The 24,428-nt window shown below is 55.5% G+C and overlaps 1 protein-coding gene and 1 long non-coding RNA gene across 3 annotated transcripts in view; one reads left to right on the forward strand and one right to left on the reverse strand.

Annotated features, from left to right (window-relative positions):
• Positions 1-20,522, reverse strand: part of MTMR10 (myotubularin related protein 10) — a 30,363-nt gene extending 9,841 nt beyond the window's left edge. The window contains exons 1-11 of one of the 2 annotated variants that reach the window (XM_079763953.1): positions 20,317-20,522; positions 19,340-19,400; positions 14,899-15,035; positions 14,707-14,779; positions 12,000-12,142; positions 7,941-8,031; positions 3,101-3,260; positions 1,850-1,937; positions 1,414-1,502; positions 667-797; positions 135-204 (exon numbers count right to left, since the gene is read on the reverse strand). In XM_079763953.1, the coding sequence (XP_079620079.1) occupies positions 135-204; positions 667-797; positions 1,414-1,502; positions 1,850-1,937; positions 3,101-3,260; positions 7,941-8,031; positions 12,000-12,142; positions 14,707-14,779; positions 14,899-15,035; positions 19,340-19,400; positions 20,317-20,376 (1,103 nt within the window). In that variant the 5' untranslated portion in view covers positions 20,377-20,522. Of the gene's footprint in view, positions 1-134; positions 205-666; positions 798-1,413; positions 1,503-1,849; positions 1,938-3,100; positions 3,261-7,940; positions 8,032-11,999; positions 12,143-14,706; positions 14,780-14,898; positions 15,036-19,339; positions 19,401-19,568; positions 19,702-20,316 lie in introns of those variants that run through there. The other variant, XM_079763954.1, reaches the window with a different exon arrangement.
• Positions 20,081-24,428, forward strand: part of LOC307094855 — a 28,680-nt gene continuing 24,332 nt past the window's right edge. Inside the window, exon 1 of the long non-coding RNA XR_013813137.1 lies at positions 20,081-20,334. This is a non-coding gene — a long non-coding RNA (uncharacterized lncRNA). The remainder of the gene's footprint in view (positions 20,335-24,428) is intronic.

Here is a 24,428-nt window from a genome sequence, read left to right on the forward strand (position 1 = left end):
GAGGATTGGCCGAGACCTGCCCCTGTGCCCACCTCAGCCTCGAGGCCCACAGTTCAAGGTGCATGAATTCGTGCACTGGGCCCCTAGTTTCAAAATAAGAAGTCAAAGAAAAAGAGGAAAGTGGTTGTACAAACCTCACATATTCTAGCCACCGAGTGCTTTCCAGTGAGGATAACCATCTCTCTTCAGTTTCTTCAAAAGGCTCTGTAATAAACACATCATTTTATAGGCATGCAGTTACATTCTCTCTCTCTCTCTCTCTCTCTCACACACACACACACACACACACACACAAAGACACGCTTTCAGGCATTTTAAGCTTAATTTTACATGATTAATACCAGAGTTAAGTGGAAAGTGGCTTAAATCTCAGTGTGTCCATATGGCAGCAAGTTGTTTTTTCATAAAAGCACCCCACCCTGCCTGTCATGATTTCAAGGTGATTTATTGGGCTCATTTTCCCTCCCAAACGGAAAGCATTTGTTTGCAGTTTATTCTCCTGACCTTCTCATACAGTAATAATTTGTACAAACATTTCAATAAACCTCTACTTAAATAAGTCTATTTCTACAATTTTAAGGAATCTCACTTTTCCTGACATGCCTCATACAATGCTGTATTCCCCCATTCACTACGCACACACATATAAAATAAAGAAGACGTTACCGTTAACACACAGTTGTTTAAGCTTTACAAAAGCCGCTTGTATTTCTTGGATGTTGGGCAGGGTCTTATCCAAATCTGACTTATAAACATCACTTCTCTGCGGGTGACTCTTAGTTATTGCATTACAAATCCTAATGGAGACAAAATCCTTTAGTCACTGTCACTCATTTATTCCACATGCATTTCCTGAACGCCTCCTATGAGCCAATCACTGCCCTAAGAGCTGGGGACGGAGAGACGAACAAGACAGGCCAGGCCTCCGCCTCCATGGGTTCCCCTTCCTGGGGGAGGGGGGGTAAATGAGGAACTAGCGGGCTGTGGTGAGCCCCGAGGCTGGTGTGTTCAGGTGAGCGCAGGCGAGTCCCGGCCCCGTGGTTAGAAAACCCCCGTGTAGCTGATGCTGAAGCCAAACCCGAGAAGACTAGGAGCCATCGCAGACCTGGGGGAAAGGGTTCTAGGTGACGGACAGCTGATACAAAGGGCCTGTGGCAGGACCGAGCTGAGAGGACGTGTGTGAAGTGACAGGAGGAGGTGATGGCTCGGACACAGGAAGGAAAGAGAAAGAGGAAGGCATCAGGAGGGACCCCAGGTTCTGAGAGCAGCTGAGAGAGGCGCGGTGGCCCTGTCTGGAGATGGCCTTGGACATGATGAGCTGACGGGGCTTCTGAGCTTCTTCTCTAGGCCTGGGGTGAACTAACACGACCAGCCAGTCCCACTAGTGCCAGCAGGTCCCTGTGCGGTGAGCACCTCTGGTCGATCTTCCGCTGCTGCAGCAGGTCCTTGACGAGGGCCGTCCGCACCAGGGCACTGCCGTTCGGGTGGCTCCAGCTCCAGAGCTAGAACGGAAGAGAGCCTCGCGTGACCGGGCGGGAGACAGGGCTTCGCGTGACCGGGCAGGAGACAGGGCCTCGCGTGTCCAGGCGGGAGACAGGGCTTCGCGTGACCGGGCGGGAGACAGGGCCTCGTGTGACCGGGCGGGAGACAGGGCCTCGCGTGACCGGGCGGGAGACAGGGCCTCGCGTGACCGGGCGGGAGACAGGGCCTCGCGTGACCGGGCGGGAGACAGGGCCTCACGTGACCGGGCGGGAGACAGGGCTTCGCGTGACCGGGCGGGAGACAGGGCCTCGCGTGACCGGGCGGGAAATGGGCACCTGTGCTCTGAAACCCAACAGCTGTCACTCACCGGCATCCTTCTTCCAACGAAAGAGTGGGAAAAGGTCTTCAGGTCCTGGTCGGCCAAGGAGCTGGGCACCACGAAGTATTCTGGAAGGCTGAGGGGAGAAAGCAAACCACACCATCAGGCGCCGTGCTTTGGGCAGGGGCAGGGTGCCCGTGACCCCACGTGTAATCAAACCCATTCCTCCCCACTGAATGTGCACCCCACTTCGTAGCCATCCGGTGGACACCGTGAGGACACTGACCGTCCCAGACATCTCGACCTAGAGCATGTCTGATGTGGCCAAGGACCAGACCGTCCCAGGATGGCAGGGAAAAGCCAAAGGATGCATGGGAATGTTACCCAGAAGGACTACCAAGCCAGGACTGAAAAGCACACCCACCTTTGTTCTCCTGACGGCTAAGGCACCTGAATCCCAGCAAACCCACAAACCTCCCAAGAAGCTGCAGCGCCCTCTCCACTCCCTCCTCCCTCCCCCCCATCCAGAGACAGGCCGACTCCAGGACCCCATCCGACAGCAGTTCCTCGTGGGCAGCCCCGCGCCACGTAAGACACCTCCTCTCTCCTTCCTCCGCGTGGCCAGGCATGGGGACAGGCAGGCCTCGCCAGGCCCGGCAGGTGCTTCTCAACACGGCCGGGCTGGCTGCCACTGGGCCCCCTGCCAGTCACATCACCGTGACGCCCAGACCCACGGGATGGAGCAGGAGGTGCAAAGCGCCACCCACTGAGCGAGCCCATTGCCAAAACCCTGAACCCGAATCTAATGAGTCCCCAGTTAAACCTCTGGATGGAGCGAACACGCTACAGGAAGCACAGGAGACAGAGGAACACACTGAAGGCCACCGCTGGGGAAAACCAGCAATATCGAGAAAGTGGAACATTCTACAGAACCAACGACCAGGTTTTGAAAAGAAAAAAAATGGCAGTTAACAGGGTGGGCGGGGACTGTCCTCCATCTAAAGGCCGGAGGGTCCTCCCCAACGAGGTCACTGTGTCCCTGACCTTGACAAACTGACCATAAGACATTTACAAGATGCAAACTGCCCCCCCCACACACACACGGACTGGATTACCCACGGCAGTGGAAGGCCTGCCCACTTCTTCCAGTGGAGATTGGTGCTGTCGTTATGTTAAAAAAGGCCCTCATCGTCACTATAAAGTACCCATTAAGGCATTATTAACAACTACCCGCACACCACAGCCGGAAGTGATCCGTGCCCGCCGAGCCTGGTTGTCACGCGTGGAGCCGGGACTCACCACGTGGATATCATGTAGCCCTCGTTAACGGAGCACACTCTCCACCCGGAGGCGCCCGTCCGCTTGACCTCGCGGTCCCAGTCGGAGTACGTCTCAAAGAGGGGCGTCTTCTGGCTGCTGCCGGCCCCGCCGCCCGTGGGGATCCCGTTGAGCGTGTTGGCTACAAGAGAAAGCAGCGTTATTGGGTGTCTTCAGTCTCGTCTCCAACATGCCCGTCCTCTCTCCTGTCGCAAACACCCTCAGGTGGCACCTCCTCCCCCTTGTCCTGAGTCTCTCCAAGAGTGTCTCCCTCCTCCCAGCAGCCCGACCGGCGCCCTCTCTCAGCGCACTCCCTCCGTGCTGTCCTCGCCGCCCCCTCCTGAGCACCTTCCCGTCCTGGCTCGTCTCCAGTGCCTCCCTGGTCACTCTGGACCGCACCAGCATTCCCCTCCCCTCTTTCCCGGCCACCTGCCCCAGCGCTTCCTCGCCCTTTACCGTCTCCTTAGCGTCCATTGTCTCCCACCCCTGCCGTTCTGTGGAAGCCATTCTCGAGCCTCCCTCATCCCTCTGCCCCAAATCGTGGCGAAATCCAGGTCATTGCTCCTTTCCTCCACCCACAGGCACCTCTGCTCCCAGGCCATCAAGCCATCACCTTCTAACAGGCCTTCCCCCGCTGCTGCGGCTCACCGCACAGTTCTCTTCTCCATCCACTGCTTTCCTGGGCCGAGCCCACAGGGATCCCTCGCCCTGCACCGGAGAGCCGGGCCCTACGGCACTCGGCGGGAAGGCCTGGGCTCGAAGCCGGAGCAGGAGTCCTCCCTACCGGGAGCACTGCTCTCCTGGGAGCACGCCCACAGCCCGGGAAGAGGTCCCAGCACTCAGCCCGCCTCCTGCCAGTCTGGTGGCAGAGGGCACCTTTCTGGTCCAGCGTCTCCCGTCTCCCGGGGCGGGGTGCACGGTGGCAGGCCTCCCAGCTGACCCCCTAGACACTGCTGCGCTGCACTTGTCACAGCTGGCCTGACCTGGCTTTCCCATTATTCCCGGTACAGCCATGTCCAGGAAGAGGCCACGCCCATCCCAACACTGTATCCACTGAGCGGGCGACTCTGGCTTATGAAGGGTCTTCGTGCCGGGCGAGGAGTCTGGAATTCCATCCCGTAAATGAGGGGCGGGGAACGGCCAGCCCTCGCTGCAGAAGACCCAGGATATCACTCGGCCTCCCCTGCCAAGGCAGCGGGGGTGGGGTGAGCTAACTGACCCCACAGAGCAGGCTGATTTTTAAGCTGACAGTTTTGTATGCCCGCAGCTGATGTCATAAGGACCCAAATGGCCCTTGGCAGGAAAAAGGTTCCCCACCCCCCCACCCGCTGTAAGTGCCTCAGAACTGCCCACTGGTTCTGACTTTGAAGAATGGAAGCGCTAACCCTAAGCACGCCCGCTGGAGACCCACCCGTCTCGGAGCCTCCCCCAGAACACAGGACCTGCACGGAATTTCCAGGCAATGCCCTCTGTGGACCCAGTGGTCCCGAGAACCACATCCCACAGAAAGAGACTCGATACTGAAAACCCAAGTGACCAAGGTAAAGGGGGGACCCATGTGATGGGCTTGGCCGTGCAGGGAACACCTGACAGAGTTTAACACCTGCTTGTGATGGAAAACCACCAACTAGCAAACCAGAACAAAAGGGAATTTCCTTCTCTTGAGAGAGGGATTTATCAGAAACCACAGCAAGCAGCATCCGAACCAACACCCGGAACAGACGCCGGCCTGTCATCACCTCCCTTCCACATGCCCCCGAGGTCCTCGCCGCACGAGGCCATCGCCACCAACCAGCGGCAGGGAGCACACGCTCAGTTCGGTGAGGCTGTGGCGGCGGCCTGGCAGCACACTCCCCGCTGAGTCTAAAACCGAGCCCTGCTCAGGGCTCTGACATTACAGGCTTCAGTGCGCCAGGCCGGGACCTCGCCACCTCTGGGTGAAAAGAAAGCCCGTCGCTCCGATGACGCTGCGGAACTGGATGCCGTGAAGAAGGCGAAAGCAGAGCGGTGACCACTCAGATGCTTGAGGAGGTGAGTCAGCACAGGGGCTCGAACCCGGGCCGTGACCTTGGGGGCCACGTGGTGGGTGAGGAACCTCGAGTATGAGGGAGACAGCTGCACTGGGGTCTGAAAGATTGACAAGCAACAAACTTGGAGTCCCTACCCCGTCTCCAGTGAACTGGTCCCCTAAGTGTGAAAGTTTCCAACAAGCATCTGGGGGAGTGAACCCTGAGACCTGTGTTAACAGGAAGATGAGCCTCACGGAAAACGCGCTGTCCTGCTGGGAGGCCCCGGTATTTCGAGTACGTCGCGGACTAGCGCTGCTCGCTGAGGCCGAAGGTCATGCATGAGGCTTGCAATCCTTCAGGAGCATACCGACCCCTTATCGCTTTACAACAAGGACGAGCCTGTGCTTTCCGGACAGCATCTGCCCACTAATCAGCTGACGGAGGAAAAGAGCCTCGTGGCTTCCTTCCAGTCCAAAGGCACCACTGTTCCCCGGCCGCGGTGACGAGCGGCGTGCGCTGGGGTGCGGGCAGCTCGCGGAGCTCCAGGACCGCACAGGGGGCCGGTGACTGCGGAGCGTCTCGGAGATGCTCTGCGCTCGTTACCACCTCCGTCTCTGCCACCCTGTGGGGGACCAGCTCCGAGTGGGAGCCCAGGCCGTCTAAGACTCCTCAGAGAACTGCAGGGACGTCCTCCCCCTCAGGCCTTCCTTGTGCCAACAGCTGTCACCGACCTGCCTGCAAAAAGGGACTTCTCTAACCCGCCCCTGAGCCCAGATGCCATCCAGAGGCTCCGGCGGGTACTGGGCCTCTCTCACTCACGGTCGTGGCCTCTGACTGCAGAGTGTGGGAGTCTCGGGCTCCGTCAGATCCTAAGGAAGCCGCTGATGCTGCTGCAACAGCACCGAGGGCGTCACAGGCTGTGAGGAACCTCACAGAACACTGGCCAAGTGTCACGCTTAGGAAGTACTTGTCAGAGGAGGAGGAGCCTGACGGATGTAAGTGAAATGCTCCCGAACGCTTTAAGCATGTATCAATGTTATCAACAAGCTACACGTAAGAGGATACAGAGAACTGACTGATGCGCACAAGGAAATTCAGGGGAAGGCTCTGGGCTGAATAAACTACCTGAGGTCTCATTAACCCAGAGAGGCCCCCAGGACTGGAGAAAGAAAACCGAAAGTAAGTGAAGCAGCAGCAGGTCAGCCAACGCAGAACGAAGCTCCTGTGCCTGAGGTTGGGGACCTGTACGCTGGGCTCCGCCGTTTCTACCAGAAAAGAAGCATCAGCAAGAACTGGCCTGGATCACCAAGAAATGTAAGCAGGAACCAGAGACTGTCGGACCACTCCTGTACCCCTGAAACATCCCTTCCTGCTGCTGTCCTCGACCGTGACCCTTGACCCTTGACCGTGACCCTGATGATCACACCGACAGCTCGGGCTGACCCAAAGGGAGACTCTATGCTGCTTTTACACAATAAGCGTTTCTTTACGTTCAGAAGTGAACTTAAATCAACTGCGCTGTTCAAGTCTAGGTTACCATTAGTTATATTTTGGTAAGAAACGGTCATACTCTATAAACCCTGTGCCACGAGGAAAAAGCTCCGTCTGACAAGCACGACCTTCACGTGTCCTCCATGAAAGATCCTTCCCAGGTGCCTTCCAAAGCAGTGAGACTGCCCTTATGCCTCATGCAATGCAGGTACTGTTCCCACATCTTAGTGCGTTTACAATCTAGTGATACTGCAGTACATTTTACTCCACAGATTATCTAAAGTACTACCATATGTTCTGAGGCAACAAAATGTCAAGACCAGCACAATTAATAATTTATAAGATCCCTCCAGACCATGCTGGGTGAATGGACCTTTCACTATAAACATGTAACTGATTTATTTTTCTCCCGTGAAGAGGGGGCGACCACATGACTCAGTAAGCAGGCGGTCGTGCGGTCACTAGCCCACAAGGGGCTAATGTAAGATATGACCTCTTCATTTTCTCTCCATTCTTTCATGAGGTTTTAAGAAATGGTTGATTAAAATTACATTCGTATATAGAACTAATGTACAGAATTACATGACCATCTGGACTTCTCCGTGGTGATGTCAGTGCCGACACAGATATGTGGACAGAACTATTTTACATTTATGAAAACTGCCTCGCTCTAGCCCATTTGGCTCAGTGGATAGAGCGTCGGCCTGCGGACTGAAGGGTCCCAGGTTCGATTCTGGTCAAGGGCGAGTGCCTCAGTTGCAGGCTCGATCCCTGGCCCTGGGTGCATGCAGGAGGCAACCAATCGGTGTGTCTCCCTCATCATCGATATTTCTCTCTCTCTCTCTCCCCGTCTCCCTTCCTCTATGGAATCAATAAACCAAACCCTGCCTCTTCCTTCCGCCAATCTCATCCTGTTGTGAAGTCCACTAAAAAGTGTCCCCACCTCAGCTTCTGAAATCACACCTTGCCGGAAAAGACTGTGCATTTCAAACATCTCTTCATTTCCTGCCAGGTTTCTTAAAAGATGAGATTGACTGAAGCTACAATTGACAAAGGGAGAATGCACCCATCCCCGTCATAAACACAAGCCGAGGCCGTGGCAGACGAGGGCCCACTTCCTGTGACGGCTGCTCACGGGCTCTGCCTGCCGCGGCTTCAGGAACCCCGACCAGCCCCGTGTCAGCACACAGCGCTTCCTCTCCCCGGGCGGAAGCTAGCACTCCCACACCCCCAAGGCATGTCGCAGGCGGCTTCTGAGGAACACAGAGTAAACCGACACCATGCAGAAGGACAGTCACAATATGGAACGTTTTCATATTTACCTGAGTTGTGGTATTTTTTCCCAACATATTCAAATGCAAAGAGTAGCTGGAGGTCTGTTGGCTGGGAATAATGAGCTATGGCAAGGCACACCTAGGAAAGAGTCTACATTTAGAATTCCATGTTAACACATGAGGTCAATGCAATGTATGTTAAGGCTTGGCTGTGGGCGCATCTTGGGGCAGTGGCCACAGGGACTGACTTCCATGCTGTTCTGTGGACCTGGACTGTGGAAGAGCCCCTGGGGGCCAGGTTCTCACTCACTGCTGCGCCCCAGACACTGTTTAACCTTTAGTGAGGAGATGGTATGCAGCAAGTGCTCGCTGAGTTGAATTTTAACAGGAAAGTAATTCTATTCAAATAAATGACCCTTGAAAACTAGAGAAGCATTCTCCCAAAAGGCAGCGACACACCCACCCCGAAAAAAGAGAAAGCCTCCGTTTGCGCGTCTGCAGAATGGAGACATAGCTACAGCCGGGCAGGACTCGCTCGCCCTGATGCGCGCATGGCCTCCGGGGGAGCGCCAGACGTGAAATGCGCTGCTCCTCCTCCGTAGCTGCTGCTGGCAGAACGCCCTGTGCTGACCAGGCCCTGGACTGGACGGTGGGAGGAAACCCTCTGAGGTGAGCGAGAAGGAAGAAGCTGAAGACAACGCAAGGAGGATAGCAGAGCCCTTACTGAGAAAGAGTCAGGATGGTCCGGCAGGAAAAGCACGAAGCCGCACGACATACTGCGGACAGTGGGCGAGCAAGAAAGGTGTTGCCAGTTGTTAGTTTGGGGTGGGCTGATGCAAATCCTATTAACTGGTCGGTATGTGTCAGCTTCTGGTTTAAGATAGAATGAAAAGCTTCCTACAGAACGCTTCCTGTCTTACTGACATACACCGCTAAGCAGACGGAGGTCACTGTTAGTTTTAGTGTTGACCAAAACAAGAACCACCAACTTCCTGAAACGTCAATAACATCTCTGTCCTCAGGGCCTGCAGCGCAGCCTCTGAGTCCCACCAATGGCACGCAGGCGCTCTTGAGTGCATCTGCAGCCTCAGCTGCTCAGCTCCCTGGAAGCACTTCTTCTGGTAAAACCTACCGAACGCTGCGCCCTGCAACAGCCCCCATCACTGCTGGTCCTCTGCTGCCCTTTTCTCAGACTGTCTGTCCAGTTCTGTCCAGTTCTCTGCACGACCACAGCCACCTCTGTAAGCTACTCTCACCTGATGGCACCTCTGTGGCTTCCCTACATTCTGAAAACAATCCCCCCCACTTAGGAATTCTCCCCCCAAGGTGGATTCTGACCAACAACTCTGCTCTCAGGATAGAACCTGCTGTGGCTCCCAGATGCCTCCACAGCAACGTCAACCTTCCTGACTCTCCACAAGCCGGCTCTCCTCTCCCCGACAGCCCTCGTCTTCCCAGCGTCCCCTCAGTGCCCCTGCACATGCTCCGTCTGACCTGGCCCAGCCACCTTCCCTGCCACACGCTGCTCGGGGGAAACCGCTCCCCACCGCCCCCCACAGGCGGTGTGTGTGGCTGCACCTCCACGCTAGTCCCATCATCGCTGTGAGAGTCAGTAAACGGTCAGACACAGGCTCTGTCTTCCTCCCGCGGTGCGTCCACTCCTCAGGCTAGCTGCCGCATCTCTCCCTCACGCAGCAGCCAGTGACAGCCTCCGTGTCCTAGCCCTGGGGAGGCGGCCGTGAGCAAGAGCGACACACACCCCTGTCCTCACTAAGCGTGGGTCCAGGGGAGGACAGACAATCAACAAGAGGGTGAGAAAAGTCGGAGTCAGAGCAGTCTCAGGGCTACAGGAGCCGGAAACCCAGCCGGAGGGAGCTGAGCGCGCAGTGAGGACGGGGCAGATTAGTGATGGAGAGGCAGCGAGCGGGCCCTCACTGCAGACTCAGCGGGACCTGGCGGCTCTGCATTCGCCATCTCGGCAGGAGCGTCCTGCACTGGAAGGCCTGGCTGACAAAACGGTTAGTAATGTAACAAGGAGATGCTCCGGCCAACAGCACCGTGCCGCTCTCAGACCTTCAGACAGCAGCCACATGCCATTGGTCAGAGTGCTTTATGGCCACGGAGCAGGAACAAACAAGAACTATGTGCTGGGCCCAACCCCACACGGCCCGTTCTATGAAGCCCTTAAACACGGCACATCGCACAGAAGGGTTAGGAGACAAGCGTTACGTCTGAGAGCACGGGCAGGAGAGAAGACTGTAGAACACGGTGAGGCAGGCGCCGTCTAACCACGCGCACGTGGTGGAGGGGGGGGGGGGGGGTGAGGGGGGGCGGGGGCGGGGCCACGACTGAGCTGGGTGTTGGGTGGAGGGGTTACTAGAGTGCAGACCTCCTGGGGTTGATCGAGGGCATCCCTGGGAGCCAGACAAGGCACCTACACGTGTGCCCTGGGCTGCGCTGCGGGTGCTGGTCTAGGGCGTCCAGAGAAGGGAGCCAGGAACCCCCTTCCCTCGGCTTTCCCGGACTCTGTTAAAAGCCTCCGCCCACAGGCCTTGCTCCCATCACTAAGTCTGGAGGACTTTCAAAAGTAGGTCTCATTTGCATACATAATTATTCTAATTATGCAATGTCCTCCCTAAGCATCACCCGGTTTACCCAGCAGAGAGCTCGGAACATGTTATTTTAAAACAACTCACAAAGTCAGCGTTCCCCGAGAAAGCCCGGCATTCGCGTTTCCAGGAGAGAACACCACGCTGGTGCTTCCCCGCTCACTAACTTTAGATGAAAACCTTCCCCAGAAATGACAGTGAGCTAGGGTTTTTGTTATTAACTCACGGAGGAATGGAGCTGTGGTGCCACATGCGACATAACCCTGTGCTGGAAGACGAGTGAATCAGGGCCAAGTGTTCTCTTTATATTCCCAGGGCCGCTTCTGTTCCCTGCACGCCCGCCTCAGGACCACACAGGACTGGGGCTGCGGCAGCACGCTCTTAGACGTGGGACAGCGGGAAGGGTTTCTGCCAGAAACGGGTCTTGGGCCTAGAAAGCCGGCCTAGCGGGCTTGTGTGGACAGTTCAATGAGCCCCCACTTCCAAGCAGCACAGCGGACAAGGGACACCCGACTCTCATCCATCTGGCAGCCGGTCCTTTATGTGGGGACATCTTTTATGGTGCTACTCTGTACTGTGACTTAATTTCCATTTGTTGGTGCTTTATTTTCTCAACTAGACCTGGCACACTGCTCAGACGGCTCAGGAGCAGGCCAAACCATTGTGATTCCCGTCACTGAGTGTCATCTGACAGACACGGTCGAGAGTGGGAGCGATGTAAACTTTCTGGAAGAATACTGGGCCACTGTATCAAGTTCTTTCTTTAAAAATACCATGTTCTGGCCCTACCTGGTTTGGCTCAGTGGATAGAGCGTCGGCCTATGGACTGAAGGGTCCCGGGTTCGATTCGGGCCAAGGACACATGCCCAGGTTGCGGGCTCCATCCCCAGTGGGGGCATGCAGGAGGCAGCCGATCCATGATTCTCTCTCATCGTTAATGTTTCTCTCTCTCTCCCTCTCCCTTCCTCTCTAAATTCAATGAAAAAATATTTTAAAAAATATACCCTGTTCTAAGTCAGGCTCCTAAGTTCTGTGCTGTCGCTAGTCTCGACATTCTACACCCTGAAGTCAGGGTTTTCATCAACAGAACCTTGATCCTTAATCGACTGAATTACTAGCACATATTTAAGTTCAAGAAGGTAACTTAGCTACTTTTCAATCTTTTCCATCTTTTCCATCTTTTAAAAGAAAGAAACCAACCGGAAATGGTCTTCTGTAAAAGACGCACTCATCTCCACAATACTTTGTACTATTTTAGGAGCTGATAAAAAAGTATATAGAATATTTTAAAGCAGCGAAAGAGTCCAAGAAAATAGTTCTATTAACATCCCTGGCTTTGAATTTACTTAGGAAGATATCTGACAAATTGCTCTAAAAAAGGAGAAAAAAAAATGTGGGCAACTGAGAAATGCAAACTTCCTCAGAGAACTGAAATGGATCGGGATGGTGCACAGCCCAGGACCCGGTTGAGCTGAACCAGAACAAAACCAGCCATTACCTTTTTGGCACTTTCAGGCCCTGATTCATCAAAGCGAAACCGGACGATCCTGAAGTCTTTACAGTAAATGATTAACTCGGTTGGATTGAACTTCAGTTTCTGGTTGGGGCCCAGGACTTTCTGCTTCCTCTTGTGGTCATTTACTGAGAGAGAAGAGATCCCAGTGTGAGAACGTTATTTCTTGTTACTCTCTCTGGAGCACCCTAACGCGTACGAGTGATGCCAACTGGAAGGACACCCACCCCTGAGCACTCCCTCCCAGGACCCTCACAGTACTTATCTGTGCGTCCTCATACCTTGGGGGATCGATTTTATTTACTTTTTATATATTTTACTAGAAGCCCGGTGCACGAAATTCGTGCACGGAAGGGGGTTGTCCCTCAGCCCAGCCTGTACCCTCTCCAATCCGGGACCCCTGGAGGGATGTCCGACTGCCCTCTCACAATCCAGGACTGCTGGCTCCCAACTGCTTGCCTGCCTGCCTTCCTGATTGCCCCTAACCGCTTCTGCCTGCCAGCCTGATCACACCCTAACCACGCCGCTGCCAGCCTGGTTGATGCTTAACTGCTCCCCTGTCAGCCTGTTTGCCCCCAACTTCCCTCCTCTGCCGGCCTGGTCACCCCTAACTGCCCTCCCCTGCAGGGTTGATCACCTCCAACTGCCCTCCCTTGCAAGCCTGGTCCCTCTCAACTGCCCTCCCTTGCAGGCCTGGTCCCTCTCAACTGCCCTCCCTTGCAGGCCAGGTGCCTCCCAACTGCCCTCTCCTGCTGGCCATCTTGTAGTGGCCATCTTGTGTCCACATGGGGGCAGGATCTTTGACCACATGGGGGCAGACATATTGTGTGTTGGAGTGATGGTCAATTTGCATATTACTCTTTTATTAGATAGGATAGAGGCCTGGTGCAGGAGTGGGGGCCAACTGGTTTGCCCTGAAGGGTGTCCCAGATCAGAGTGGGGGTTCCCTTGGGGCGTGGGGCGGCCTGAGCGAGAGGCCTGTGGTGGTTTGCAGGCCAGCCACGCTCCCTGGCAACCCAAGCAGAGGCCCTGGTACCTGGAATTTATTTTCCTTCTACAATGGAAACTTTGTAGCCTGGAGCGGAGCCAAGCCTGCTGCTCCCTCCGCGGCTGGCAGCCATTTCTGTGGCAGTTAATTCACCTTCTACAATTGAAACTTTGTAGCCTTAAGCGGAGGCTGGGCCCGGACAGGGTGTGCAGAAAGCTTTGCTTCCCCTGTTGCTGCCGGCAACCCTGGCTTACTCTCGCAAGCTCCATTCTGCCGCCATTTCTGTTTGAATTTGTTTACCTTCTATAATTGAAACTTTGTAGCTTGAGTGGAGGCTTAGGCCTGCAACAGCTCGAGGAAAGCTTGGCTTGCTCTGTTACCTGGGAAACCTTGCTCTCTGTGGCTATAGCCATCTTGGTTGGGTTAATTTGCATACTTGCTCTGATTGGCTTGTGGGTGTGGCTTGTGGGTGTGTCGATGGTACGGTCAATTTGCATATTACCTTTTTATTAGGTAGGATTGATTTTTTACAGAGGAAGGGAGAGGGATAGAGAGTTAGAAACATCAATGAGAGAGAAACATCAATCAGCTGCCTCCTACACACCCCCCTTTGGGGATGTGCCCACAACCAAGGTACATGCCCTTGACCTGAATCGAACCTGGGACCCTTGAGTCCTCAGGCCGACACTCTATCCACTGAGCCAAACCAGTTAGGGCTGGGGGATCGATTTTAACTTTGCTTTTGAAGGTATTTCAAATGATTATTTGCACACCAACCACCACCATCTAGATACATTTTATGATTAAAATTTTAATTTAAAAGAGGACAAATACTAGGACATATAAAAAGCGATTCATTTTATACCTCCATTTTATGGTTGTTGTTTTTTTTTAAATATATTTTATTGATTTTTTTACAGAGAGGAAGGGAGAGGGATAGAGACCTAGAAACATCGATGAGAGAGAAACATCGACCAGCTGCCTCCTGCACACCCCCTACCCGGGATGTGCCCGCATCCAAGGTACATGCCCTTGACCGGAATCGAACCTGGGACCCTTCAGTCCGCAGACCGACGCTCCATCTACTGAGCCAAACCGGTTTTGGCTATACCTCCATTTTAAATTAATTTTTTTTACCTCTGTCTTTCATGAATGTTCCTGGGACTCAAAAAAAAGGAGAAAAACCTATCAAAATAAACTTCCAACCCAAGTATCTGAGCATCTTCAAGCAATTCTTCCAGGGTAGAATCAGCTTTAGGGACTAAGTAAAGAATAATATGGCCCAACCAGTGTAGCTCAGTGGTTTGATTCCCAGTCAGGACACATGCCTGGGTTGTGGGCTCCATCCCCAGTAGGGAGCGTGCAGGAGGCAGCCGAGCCATGATTCTCTCTCACCATTGATGTTTCTATCTCTCTCTCCCTCTCCCTTTCTCTCTGAAATCAATAAATATATACAGACATCTATATATATAGAAGGCTAAGTGACCGTCCGACTGTCCGGTACATATGACGCACACTGACCACCAGGGAGCAGACGCTCAATGCAGGAGCTGCCGAGCTGCGGTGACTCGGGAGCGGCGGTTCTTGGGTGACTCACCCCAGAACCAGAGAGGAGGGAGCCCGATTTCTTCTAATTAACTTCCTTTCAATGTGCATGAATCTGTGCACAGGGCCACTAGTATACATATGAAAAGAATAACATACCTGTGACGATTTGCTCAATACACGTTAAAGGGACATCATGTTCACCAAGAAGAAGGTTTCTGTAATGGAATTTCTGAAATACAAAGTTATGTTCACGTCAATTCTTTTCCCATTAACCTCGCACTGGTGATATTAGCCTTAACTTACTCCTAGAGTCAAAGGCCTTGGCACAAACAGCATACAACAACCTACCTGTAATGGCATCGGGTCATCCGTAATGAAGGAAATTTTGAAGTTACTGCATATCAGCTTTCCCCACAGATCATACTGGCTCGTGTCCGTCGCAATGCATTTTCTCACAAAGCTGACTTCATTCACAACAATTTCTCCTTTAAAAAAAGAAAGCCATCATTGTGTGCGCTACTTCTCCACTGTAAGGTGTCAGCAGGCGCTGTGTGACCTAGGAGGCCTGTCTGGATGGCGACAGTAAGAACCGTGAGCACCTGCGCCCTCACAACAGGCTTCTGCTCCACTTGGAAGACCCTGACACGGGGCACGGTGAGCGGGAGGTCTGAGAGGCTCAGCCGAGGGGCGGACCCGGGCCTGCACTCTGCCCTCCTCACTGAAAGGCACCTGGAGAGGAAGCCAACTACACCCCCTCCTTCGCCGTGTCATTTGATGGAATATCTGTGTCTCATTACACGCAGCTAGATCTCCCAAACCTATGTCTTTGATTTATTTTTTAAGAAATGAGAAAGAGTTCAGCGTTAACCTCAAAAGTGACACTGCAATCTATTTATTGTACGGATACGCCATCAATCCACATCGAGTTTCCTCTGCCTCAAAGGACCACTTGGTTGGTGGTAAAACTTTACAGCATCATTTTAGAGTTAAAAGGGAAGATTAAAGAAAAGCAAGAAACCAAAATAAAAGGGAAAATGTGCTTTCAAGAGAATAATTTTCCACAACTATTTAAAGCCTGGTTATCATTAATTCTAAGTTTCAAGGTCTAAAGCTCCATCAGACCCTGAGCCATTTTTAAGCAAGCGGTCGGTCAGGGTGCGGATCCGCTGGGTCTGTTTCTGAGGATGCAAACCTCTCACAGAAACAGACAGAACCTGCTTGCTGACAAGCCCCAAGCACCTGCCGCGTCACGAAGATCCCGATTACAGGCCCCGCACAGCCCTCTCTACGCGACTACGGCACACACAGCCCTCTCTACGTGACTACGGCACACACAGCCCTCTCTACACGACTACGGCACACACAGCCTCGGAGGCCGGACAAAAGGTCGATTCATGTCCCCGGAGGAGCCGGACAGTGCGAGATTTCATCAGGCTATTCAGACGGGTGCACAATTTAAAACAGGAATTGTTTATTTACTTCTGGAACGCTCCATGGAGTATTTTCAGACTGTGGCTGACCACGAGGAGCTGGAACTGGGGACAGCGAAGCGCAGGCTGGGGGGGACTCCTGTACAGAGCCAGTGCAGAGGCCGGCAAGGTGGAGCGTTAGCCAGTCAAGGAGGTGAAAGAGCTGGTCCTGCTGAAGCGGATTTTACTCACAGAGCTTCACCAACAGGTTCCGAGCAGGAGCTGCAAGGTCCAGAGACTGAGGTGGGAGTGAGGACGTGAGGACAAACGCTGGCTGAGCCAGGCGGCAGCAGCCAGGTGGGGAGCCCCCACTCCCACGGGGCCGGTGAGGCACAGCCTGGTGCTAGGGCGCTGGTTGGCTGCACTGCTCACGGTGCCTTGTGTTTGCTCTTCCTAAAGCAACGTGCCCACGAGTCAAAGCACTACATCACCAGCCTGCAATCCTCTCTGAGCCACCTCCGGAGAGGCATGAACACACAACGCATCCGAGAGAGAGAGAGAGAGAGTCTTTCCTAAGGGACGCACAGCCCACCATGAAGCAGCTCACAGCGAGGCAGAACACAGAACAGCGCACACGGCCGAGGTGCCATGAGGGTGTAGAGACACACGAGACCTCCACCAACAAGGCTGTCTTCATTCCCAGACGGCCCACGGCCGTGCGCTTCCCTGATCCGATTACAAAGGCCTCCGACAATCAGTGCACTCGCTATCAATGGACGTGTGACTCTCATCATGAAAATGCCGCTGGCCCCGTCCAGGGGAAGAGGCCCAGAGCGGAGCCGACAAGCAGCCTGAGCAGGGGCCGAGGCCTGGAGGGCACTCAGGCGCCGAGCGGGAGCCCTTCCCGGATCGGCCTCCCCGCCCCGATCTGGCTCAGGTGACCTTCCTCTGCGCCCTCGCCGCCCTGCCTTCCTCCCGGGGAGCATTTCCCCAACGAACTGACACTTCCCGGGCAGGGCCGTCTCCTCCAGCTTCATGAAGCAGGCAAGCTGAAAACTCCAGCACACACCACAGCCTAATTATATTGTTCGTCAGTTTCTTTTTTTTTTCCCCTCTCTCTCTGCTTCATAAAATGAGGCTCGTTTTAAATTCAGGCTTACGTTCCAACGGAGCCGTCGGTAACCGTACACAAACAATGATTTTGTGTTCTGATCCTCATCTGCTTACTGGATTACGAGTTCAAGCTCTGGGCAGCTGGGGGTAGGATATCCTTGAACCCCAGGCGCTGTGCCAAAGCAGAACATGCGAGACTGCACGGGGAACAATGGCTTCTTGTCCCGGGTGCCCCGTGAAGCCACAGGTGACCCGCCACGGCTCCGCGTGGTTTCTGACTGCTGAAGGTGGGGCCGTCGCTGCTTCACTCACTCCACGCGCCCCCTCGATTGACGGGGAGGCTGCAGAGCAGAGGCGGAGCAGCGAGGTGCCAGGGGGAGTCCGAGCGGGGACGTGACAGGCGAGGGAGGAAGCCGAGACCACGACAGGGCGGCCAGACGGAAAGAAACCGGGAAGCGTGTGGGAAGGACAGATGAGCAGGCAGGCGGCAGACACGCTAATTGGGGGTTGGCTGGAAGTTCTGGAAGGACTAGGCTAAGTGCAAACAGAACGCCGGGGCCACCACGCGTGCAAGCTCAGAGCCACCGCAAAAAATCAACACGGTCAGAAGGGCCAGACTTAGCTGCGACTCCCGGACAAGCAAACCACACAGTCAGACAGGCTCACAGCTTCCCCAGAAACCTGCGCCTTTTAGGTAGAAAGGGAAGTTTTTAGGTTAATTCTACAGAACAGATGACCCCCGAGGGGAAGTCCTTCAAGCCTACTGACATTACCATTCCCATAAGCTTGTCTCAGACGTAAAAGCGACGTTTTAAAAACCCAGCCCTGCATTTGCAGCCGAGACCATGTTACGTACGGGCGTCAAATCCTAACATTGAAGCGGGAACGAAGCCTGACGAGGGGCCTCGAAGGTCAGTTTTGTTCTAACCCAGTGAGTCTCCACCGGAAGGACATTGTGCCCCAGGGGTGGGGGCTGGGGGCAGTTTGGGGGACAATGGAGACTCGCTGGTGGTCTCAATGAGGCGGTGGAAGAGGGGGCCCCCAGTGGGTGGAGGCCAGGGATGTGGATAAACACCCTGCAGAGCACAGAACAGCCCCTCCCACAGGATGATGGGCCCCCAAACGGCAAGAAGGCCTCTGTGGGGCAGGCCCTGGCCTTTCTAGACTGCAACACGTGCACCTGCAGAAACAGCTGACACCTCCGGGAAAACAAAAAAAACAACAATCGCCAAGTCAGGAATTCAAAGTTCACTGAGCTGTGTTACTGGTTTCCACAGACCCAGACACAATCAACGCTGCTTTTCGTGCTATTACAGCGACGGCCAGACAGGCAGGCAGGGCAAAGAGTACCCCACTACCTCGGTCATCAGAGGCTGCCTGGGGAAAAGAGCGGGTTCAGCCCCGGCCGGTGGCTCAGTGGTTAGAGTGCCAGCCTGAGGACTTGAAGGGTCTCGGGTTCGATTCCCGGTTAAGGGCAGGTGCCTGGGTGGCAGGTTCCATCGCCGGCCCCTGTTGGGATGAATTTGGGAGGCAACCCAGGGGTGTTTCTCTCTATATATATCTGTGCCCCTCCCTTGCACTCTCTCTAAAAAATATCAATGGGCCCTAGCCGGTGTTGCTCAGTGGATAGAGCATCAGCCTGTGGACTGAAGGGTCCCAAGTTCCATTCCGGTCTAGGGCACATGCCCCATTGCGGGCTCAATCCCCAGTGGGGGGCGTGCAGGAGGCAGCCGATCCACAATTCTCTCTCATCATTGATGTTTCTCTCTCTCTCTCTCTCCCTCTCCCTTCCTCTCTGAAATAAATAAAAAAAAATATATTAAGAATAAAAATAAAATAAATCAATGGGCCCTGGCCGGTTTGGCTTAGTGGATAGAGTGCCAGCCTGTGGACTGAAGGGTCCCGGGTTTGATTCCGAGTCAAGGGCTTAAAAAAAAAAAAATCAAAGGAAAAAATATCCTTGGATCAGGATTAACCCCCCCAAAAAAGGGCATTTCAAGAGACAAGGGAAAGAGGGCTGACATTCGGGGCCACGTTCTAGGATGCTTTCCGTTTTCAAGGACAAACCCCAATGGAAGCATCCCTTTCCGATGATGTTGTTCCAAGCAGAAACTTTTTTTCCTGCGGCCCCCCCCCCGCACCCCTCCGCTGGTTAGATTATTTTTTTTAACCCGATAAAGTGTAAAAAGTGCAAAGAGGAGTCAGACGGGACCCACACCCGTCCCTCCGCCAGCACGGACCTGCCAGCACCCCCAGCGAGCGCTCACCTGGCAGCAGCACCGGCTCCAGCTTTTTGATCTTCGGCTCCGAATCAAACTTGTCCTCGGCCTGGAACACGGGCGCAAACGGCACCATTGAACACGTCCCCCCCAGGAGACAGACACCAACCCCCACGTTCTGCTTCCTATGGACCCCGATCCGCACCCGTCCCGTCCGTCCGTCCGTCCCCCCTTCAATCCTTTCCCGTTTTTTTTTTGTTTTTTTTTTTTTTTTTACCAAGTTCTTTTTAAAGATCGACTCGGGAGTCGGACACTAAGACATCAAAGGACGGGCAGGTGCCCCGACCCCATCAGGTGCCCGCGAGCCCTGCGGTCGGTCACGTGGGCGGCCGCCCGGGGGGCGACGGGACGGGACGGGACGGGACGGTCGCTGGGCTCGTAGCTGCGGGCGCAGCATGGCAGCGGCCGGCGGAGTTTTACAAGTTTTCCCCGAGTGAGTGGGGGCTCTGGCACCCGCGCGGCTGGGGACGGGGGGACGGGGGGAACCGAGGAACAGGGGGGACAGGGGGACGGGGGGACCGAGGAACGGGGGGGACCGAGGAACAGGGGGGACAGGGGGACGGGGGGACCGAGGAACGGGGGGGGGGACCGGGGAACAGGGGGGACCGAGGAACGGGGGGGACCGAGGAACAGGGGGGACAGGGGGACGGGGGGACCGAGGAACGGGGGGGACCGAGGAACAGGGGGGACAGGGGGACGGGGGGACCGAGGAACGGGGGGGACCGGGGAACAGGGGGGACCGGGGAACAGGGGGGACCGGGGGACGGGGGGACCGAGGAACGGGGGGGGGACCGGGGGACGGGGGGAACCGAGGAACAGGGGGACCGAGGAACAGGGGGGACCGAGGAACAGGGGGACGGGGGGACCAGGGGACACGGGGACAGGGTGGCCTCCGGGTCCCCAGCTCCCACGGGCCGGCCGGCCGGCGGCTCCCCGGAAGCGCGCGGGAGAAGGGGGCCGTGTACCTGGGGCGGCGGCAGCAGGTAGGACCTGAAGGTGGGTCTGGGCGGCTTGAGGGAGAACATGGTGCCGCCGCCGCCGCCGTCGCCTTCCCGCCCCGGCCCGCTCGCCAGCCGGGACCCGCCGCGGGCTGAGCGCTCCCCGTGTGGCCAGCCGGGCCCGGCGCACGGACGGGCGGGGACGCGGCGGAGCGCCCGCCCGAGCGGGGAGGAGCCGGGGCAGAGTCGGGACGGGGCCGCCGGCGACCGCCCGGGCCCATCCCCGGAAGGGGCCCCGCCCCGAGAGACGGCGCGCGCGGGGCCGGCGGCCGGGCGCTCGGGGCCTCTAGGCCTCGCCCGCGCCGTCACGCGGGGCCGGCGCCGCGCACCCGCCGCCGGGACCTCCTCAGCGAGGGCGCCGGGGGGAGCGGCGCGCGGCAGCCATCTTGGGCGCGCAGCCGGGGGGGGGGGGCGCGCCTACGGTGGCCCGCGGGGGTCACGGCGGCCCCCAGGGAGCTACGGTGGCCCGCGGGGGTCACGGCGGCCCGCGGAGGTCTTGCCGGCCCCCGGGGAACTGCGGCGACGGCGGGAGTGGGCCCGGGACCGTGGCTCGGGGCCTCCTCTGTGGCGTCTGTCCCTCTTCTCCTGGGACCCCCTTCCCTTGGGTGCTGCTCGGTAGTCACCCCGCTCGCGCGATCACCGTTGTCTGAAGTCGTGGAGTCGAGCCCAGCGTGGGAGGGGTCGGCTCTGGGAGGGGGGACCCGTGCAGCCCGGGAGAGGGGACAGGTGAGCCCGGGAGAGGGGACAGGTGAGCCCGGGAGAGGGGACAGGTGAGCCCGGGAGAGGGGACAGGTGAGCCCGGGAGAGGGGACAGGTGAGCCCGGGAGAGGGGACAGGTGAGCCCGGGACAGGTGCAGCCCGGGACAGGTGAGCCCGGGAGAGGGGACAGGTGAGCCCGGGACAGGTGAGCCCGGGAGAGGGGACAGGTGCAGCCCGGGAGAGGGGACAGGTGAGCCCGGGACAGGTGAGCCCGGGAGAGGGGACAGGTGCAGCCCGGGAGAGGGGACAGGTGCAGCCCGGGAGAGGGGACAGGTGAGCCGGGGAGAGGGGACAGGTGAGCCCGGGAGAGGGGACAGGTGCAGCCTGGGAGAGGGGACAGGTGCAGCCTGGGAGAGGGGACAGGTGAGCCCGGGAGAGGGGACAGGTGAGCCCGGGAGAGGGGACAGGTGCAGCCCGGGAGAGGGGACAGGTGCTGCCCGGGAGAGGGGACAGGTGCTGCCCAGGAGAGGGGACAGGTGCTGCCCAGGAGAGGGGACAGGTGAGCCCGGGAGAGGGGACAGGTGCAGCCCGGGAGAGGGGACAGCTGCTGCCCAGGAGAGGGGACAGGTGAGCCCGGGAGAGGGGACAGGTGCAGCCCGGGAGAGGGGACAGGTGCAGCCCGGGAGAGGGGACAGGTGCTGCCCAGGAGAGGGGACAGGTGAGCCCGGGAGAGGGGACAGGTGCAGCCCGGGAGAGGGGACAGGTGCTGCCCAGGAGAGGGGACCCGTCTCCAAAGCACATCGCGGTCGGGCTGCAGGTGGAGCCCCCTCAGAGGCCCCATACCCCGGGAAGATAGGGTGTGGGCATGCGGGGACTGCTGACTGATGACTTAGGCCCGCCACCCAGACCCCTCCATCTCGTCTGTTGACTCCCACCCTCCTTGTATTAAACGTTAACGCGGAAAAAGACGTGAAACAAGCTACCTCCTTTTTCTTGCTCATGCACCTGTGAAGGTGTGAGTGGGCAGCTGAATGGCCAGCGCCCTCCCCGAGTGGGGGCTCCCACGGGCCATGGACCAGTCATTGCGCAGAGCACGGGGGCTTCCCCACGCCGGGCACCGGGCATCGGGCATGACTGAACTCAACGGGGCCTGAACTGGAGCAGCCTTTGGGGGAGGCGGGGCATGTGACATTTTGGTGAACCTGGGAGTTGAGACTAGACCCTTCTTAGACTTTGGAGAATAAAACCCTGATCCATTTCACCATTCACGTCCCAGGGAAGCGCCAGTGTGACAAGTGTTGCTAATGGAAATATTTTAAAATTTTCAATTAAAATTCCAAAGGTTGCCTTTCTCCTCCTCCTCCTCCTCCTCCTCCTCCTCCTCTTCCTCCTCCAAATAATGTATTCTGTATTCAGAACCCTACTGGTCCTTCTGGGGAACTTGTTTGCGTGACACAAGACTCCATTTTGCACAGGAACCAAGATTGTGTTTTAAAATGTTAAGCCCGCCCTAGCCTGTTTGGCTCAGTGGATAGAGCATCAGCCTGTGGACTGAAGGGTCCCAAGTTCGATTCCAGTCAAGGGCACATGCCCAGGTTGTGGGCTCCATCCCCAGTAGGGGATGTGCAGGAGGCAAGCCCATCCATGATTCTCTCTCATCCTAGATGTTTCTCTCTCTCTCCCCCTCCCTTCCTCTCTGAAATCAATAAAAGTACATATATATTAAAAAAAAGTTAAGCCCACTGGGTTATAGGTGTTAAAAGCACTATTGTGCACATACATTAAAGGTTTTTCTTAATGAATAGTTAGTGATTGATCTACATTAAATGGATTAAACAAAACAAAGAGAAAATATCAGATTTGTGGCTACCAGGTTGGGGGAGGGGGGAAGGGGAGAAATGTGGGTAACAGTCCGACCTTCCAATGCATAACTGGAATAAGTAAGTCCTGTGGGCGTCACGTACAACATGATGGCTGCAGTTAGCACGATTGTGTGGTATACACGGAATAGCCAGATTATGATGATCTCTGAACGCATAATAATCTGGCCACTCAGTGTCTATCCTATAGAATAAAAGGCTAATATGCAAATGGTCCCCTTGACCAGGAATTCGACCAGCAGGCAGGCCGGACAACTGCCCATGTCCCCTCCCCCTGGCCAGGCTGGCCGGACCCCACCCATGCACAAATTCATGCACCGGGCCTCTGATATGTATGTGTGTGTGTATATGTGTGTGTGTATATGTGTGTGTGTATATATATATATATATATATATATATATATATACACACACACACACACACACTGAGTGGCCAAATTATTATGCGTTCAGAGATCATCATAATCTGGCCACTCAGTGTATATGAACGCTGTTAAAAGAGTAAATCCAAAGAGTTCTCATGACAAGGAAAAAAATTATTTTGGCTTCTTCTCATTATGTCCACGTGATGATGGATTCCAACTAAACTTATTGTGGTAACCATGTCTCAATCTCAGTGAAATCGTAACGCTACACGCTTTAAGCTTATACGGTGATGTATGTCAGTTACATCTCAAAAAAGAAGCTGGGAAGCAATGGATGATTATCCACGCATACACTTCAATCAATATGTGCGTGTTTCTTTATTTTTACTTTTATATATATATTTTTTATCAATTTCAGACAGGAAAGGAAAGGGGGGGAGAGAGAAACATCCATGATGAGAAAGAATCATGGATCGGCTGCCTCCTGCATGTCTCCTACTGGGGATGGAGCCCGCAACCCAGCATGTGCCCCGTCCAGGAATTGAACTGTGACCTCCTGGTTCCTAGCTCAATCTCTGAGGCATGCAGGCCGGGCTGTTTTCTTTTTCTTTTTTTAAAAAATATATATTGATTTCAGAGAGGAAGGAAGAGGGAAAGAGAGCCCTAACCGGTTTGGCTCAGTGGATAGAGCGCCGGCCTGCGGACTGAAGGGTCCCAGGTTCGATTCCGGTCAAGGGCATGTACCTTGGTTGCGGGCACATCCCCAGTAGGGGGTGTGCAGGAGGCAGCTGATCGATGTTTCTCTCTCATCGATGTTTCTACCTCTCTATCCCTCTCCCTTCTTCTCTGTAAAAAAATCAATAAAATATATTAAAAAAAAAAAAGAGGGAAAGAGAGATAGAAACATCAATGATGAGAGAGAAAGAGAGAATCATTGATCGGCTGCCTCCTGCACGCCCCCCACTGGGGATAGAGCCCACAACCCAGGCATGTGCCCTTGACCGGAATCGAACCTGGGACCCTTGAGTCCACAGGCCGACGCTCTATCCACTGAGCAACGCCGGCCGGGCTGTTTACTTTGTTTTTAAAGGGCTTGCTCTGTGATGTGGGTTTTCCCGAATAGGTTTTCTTCGAC

Source organism: Cnephaeus nilssonii, assembly GCF_951640355.1.
Source record: "Cnephaeus nilssonii genome assembly, chromosome: 24".
Taxonomy (NCBI): domain Eukaryota; kingdom Metazoa; phylum Chordata; class Mammalia; order Chiroptera; family Vespertilionidae; genus Cnephaeus; species Cnephaeus nilssonii.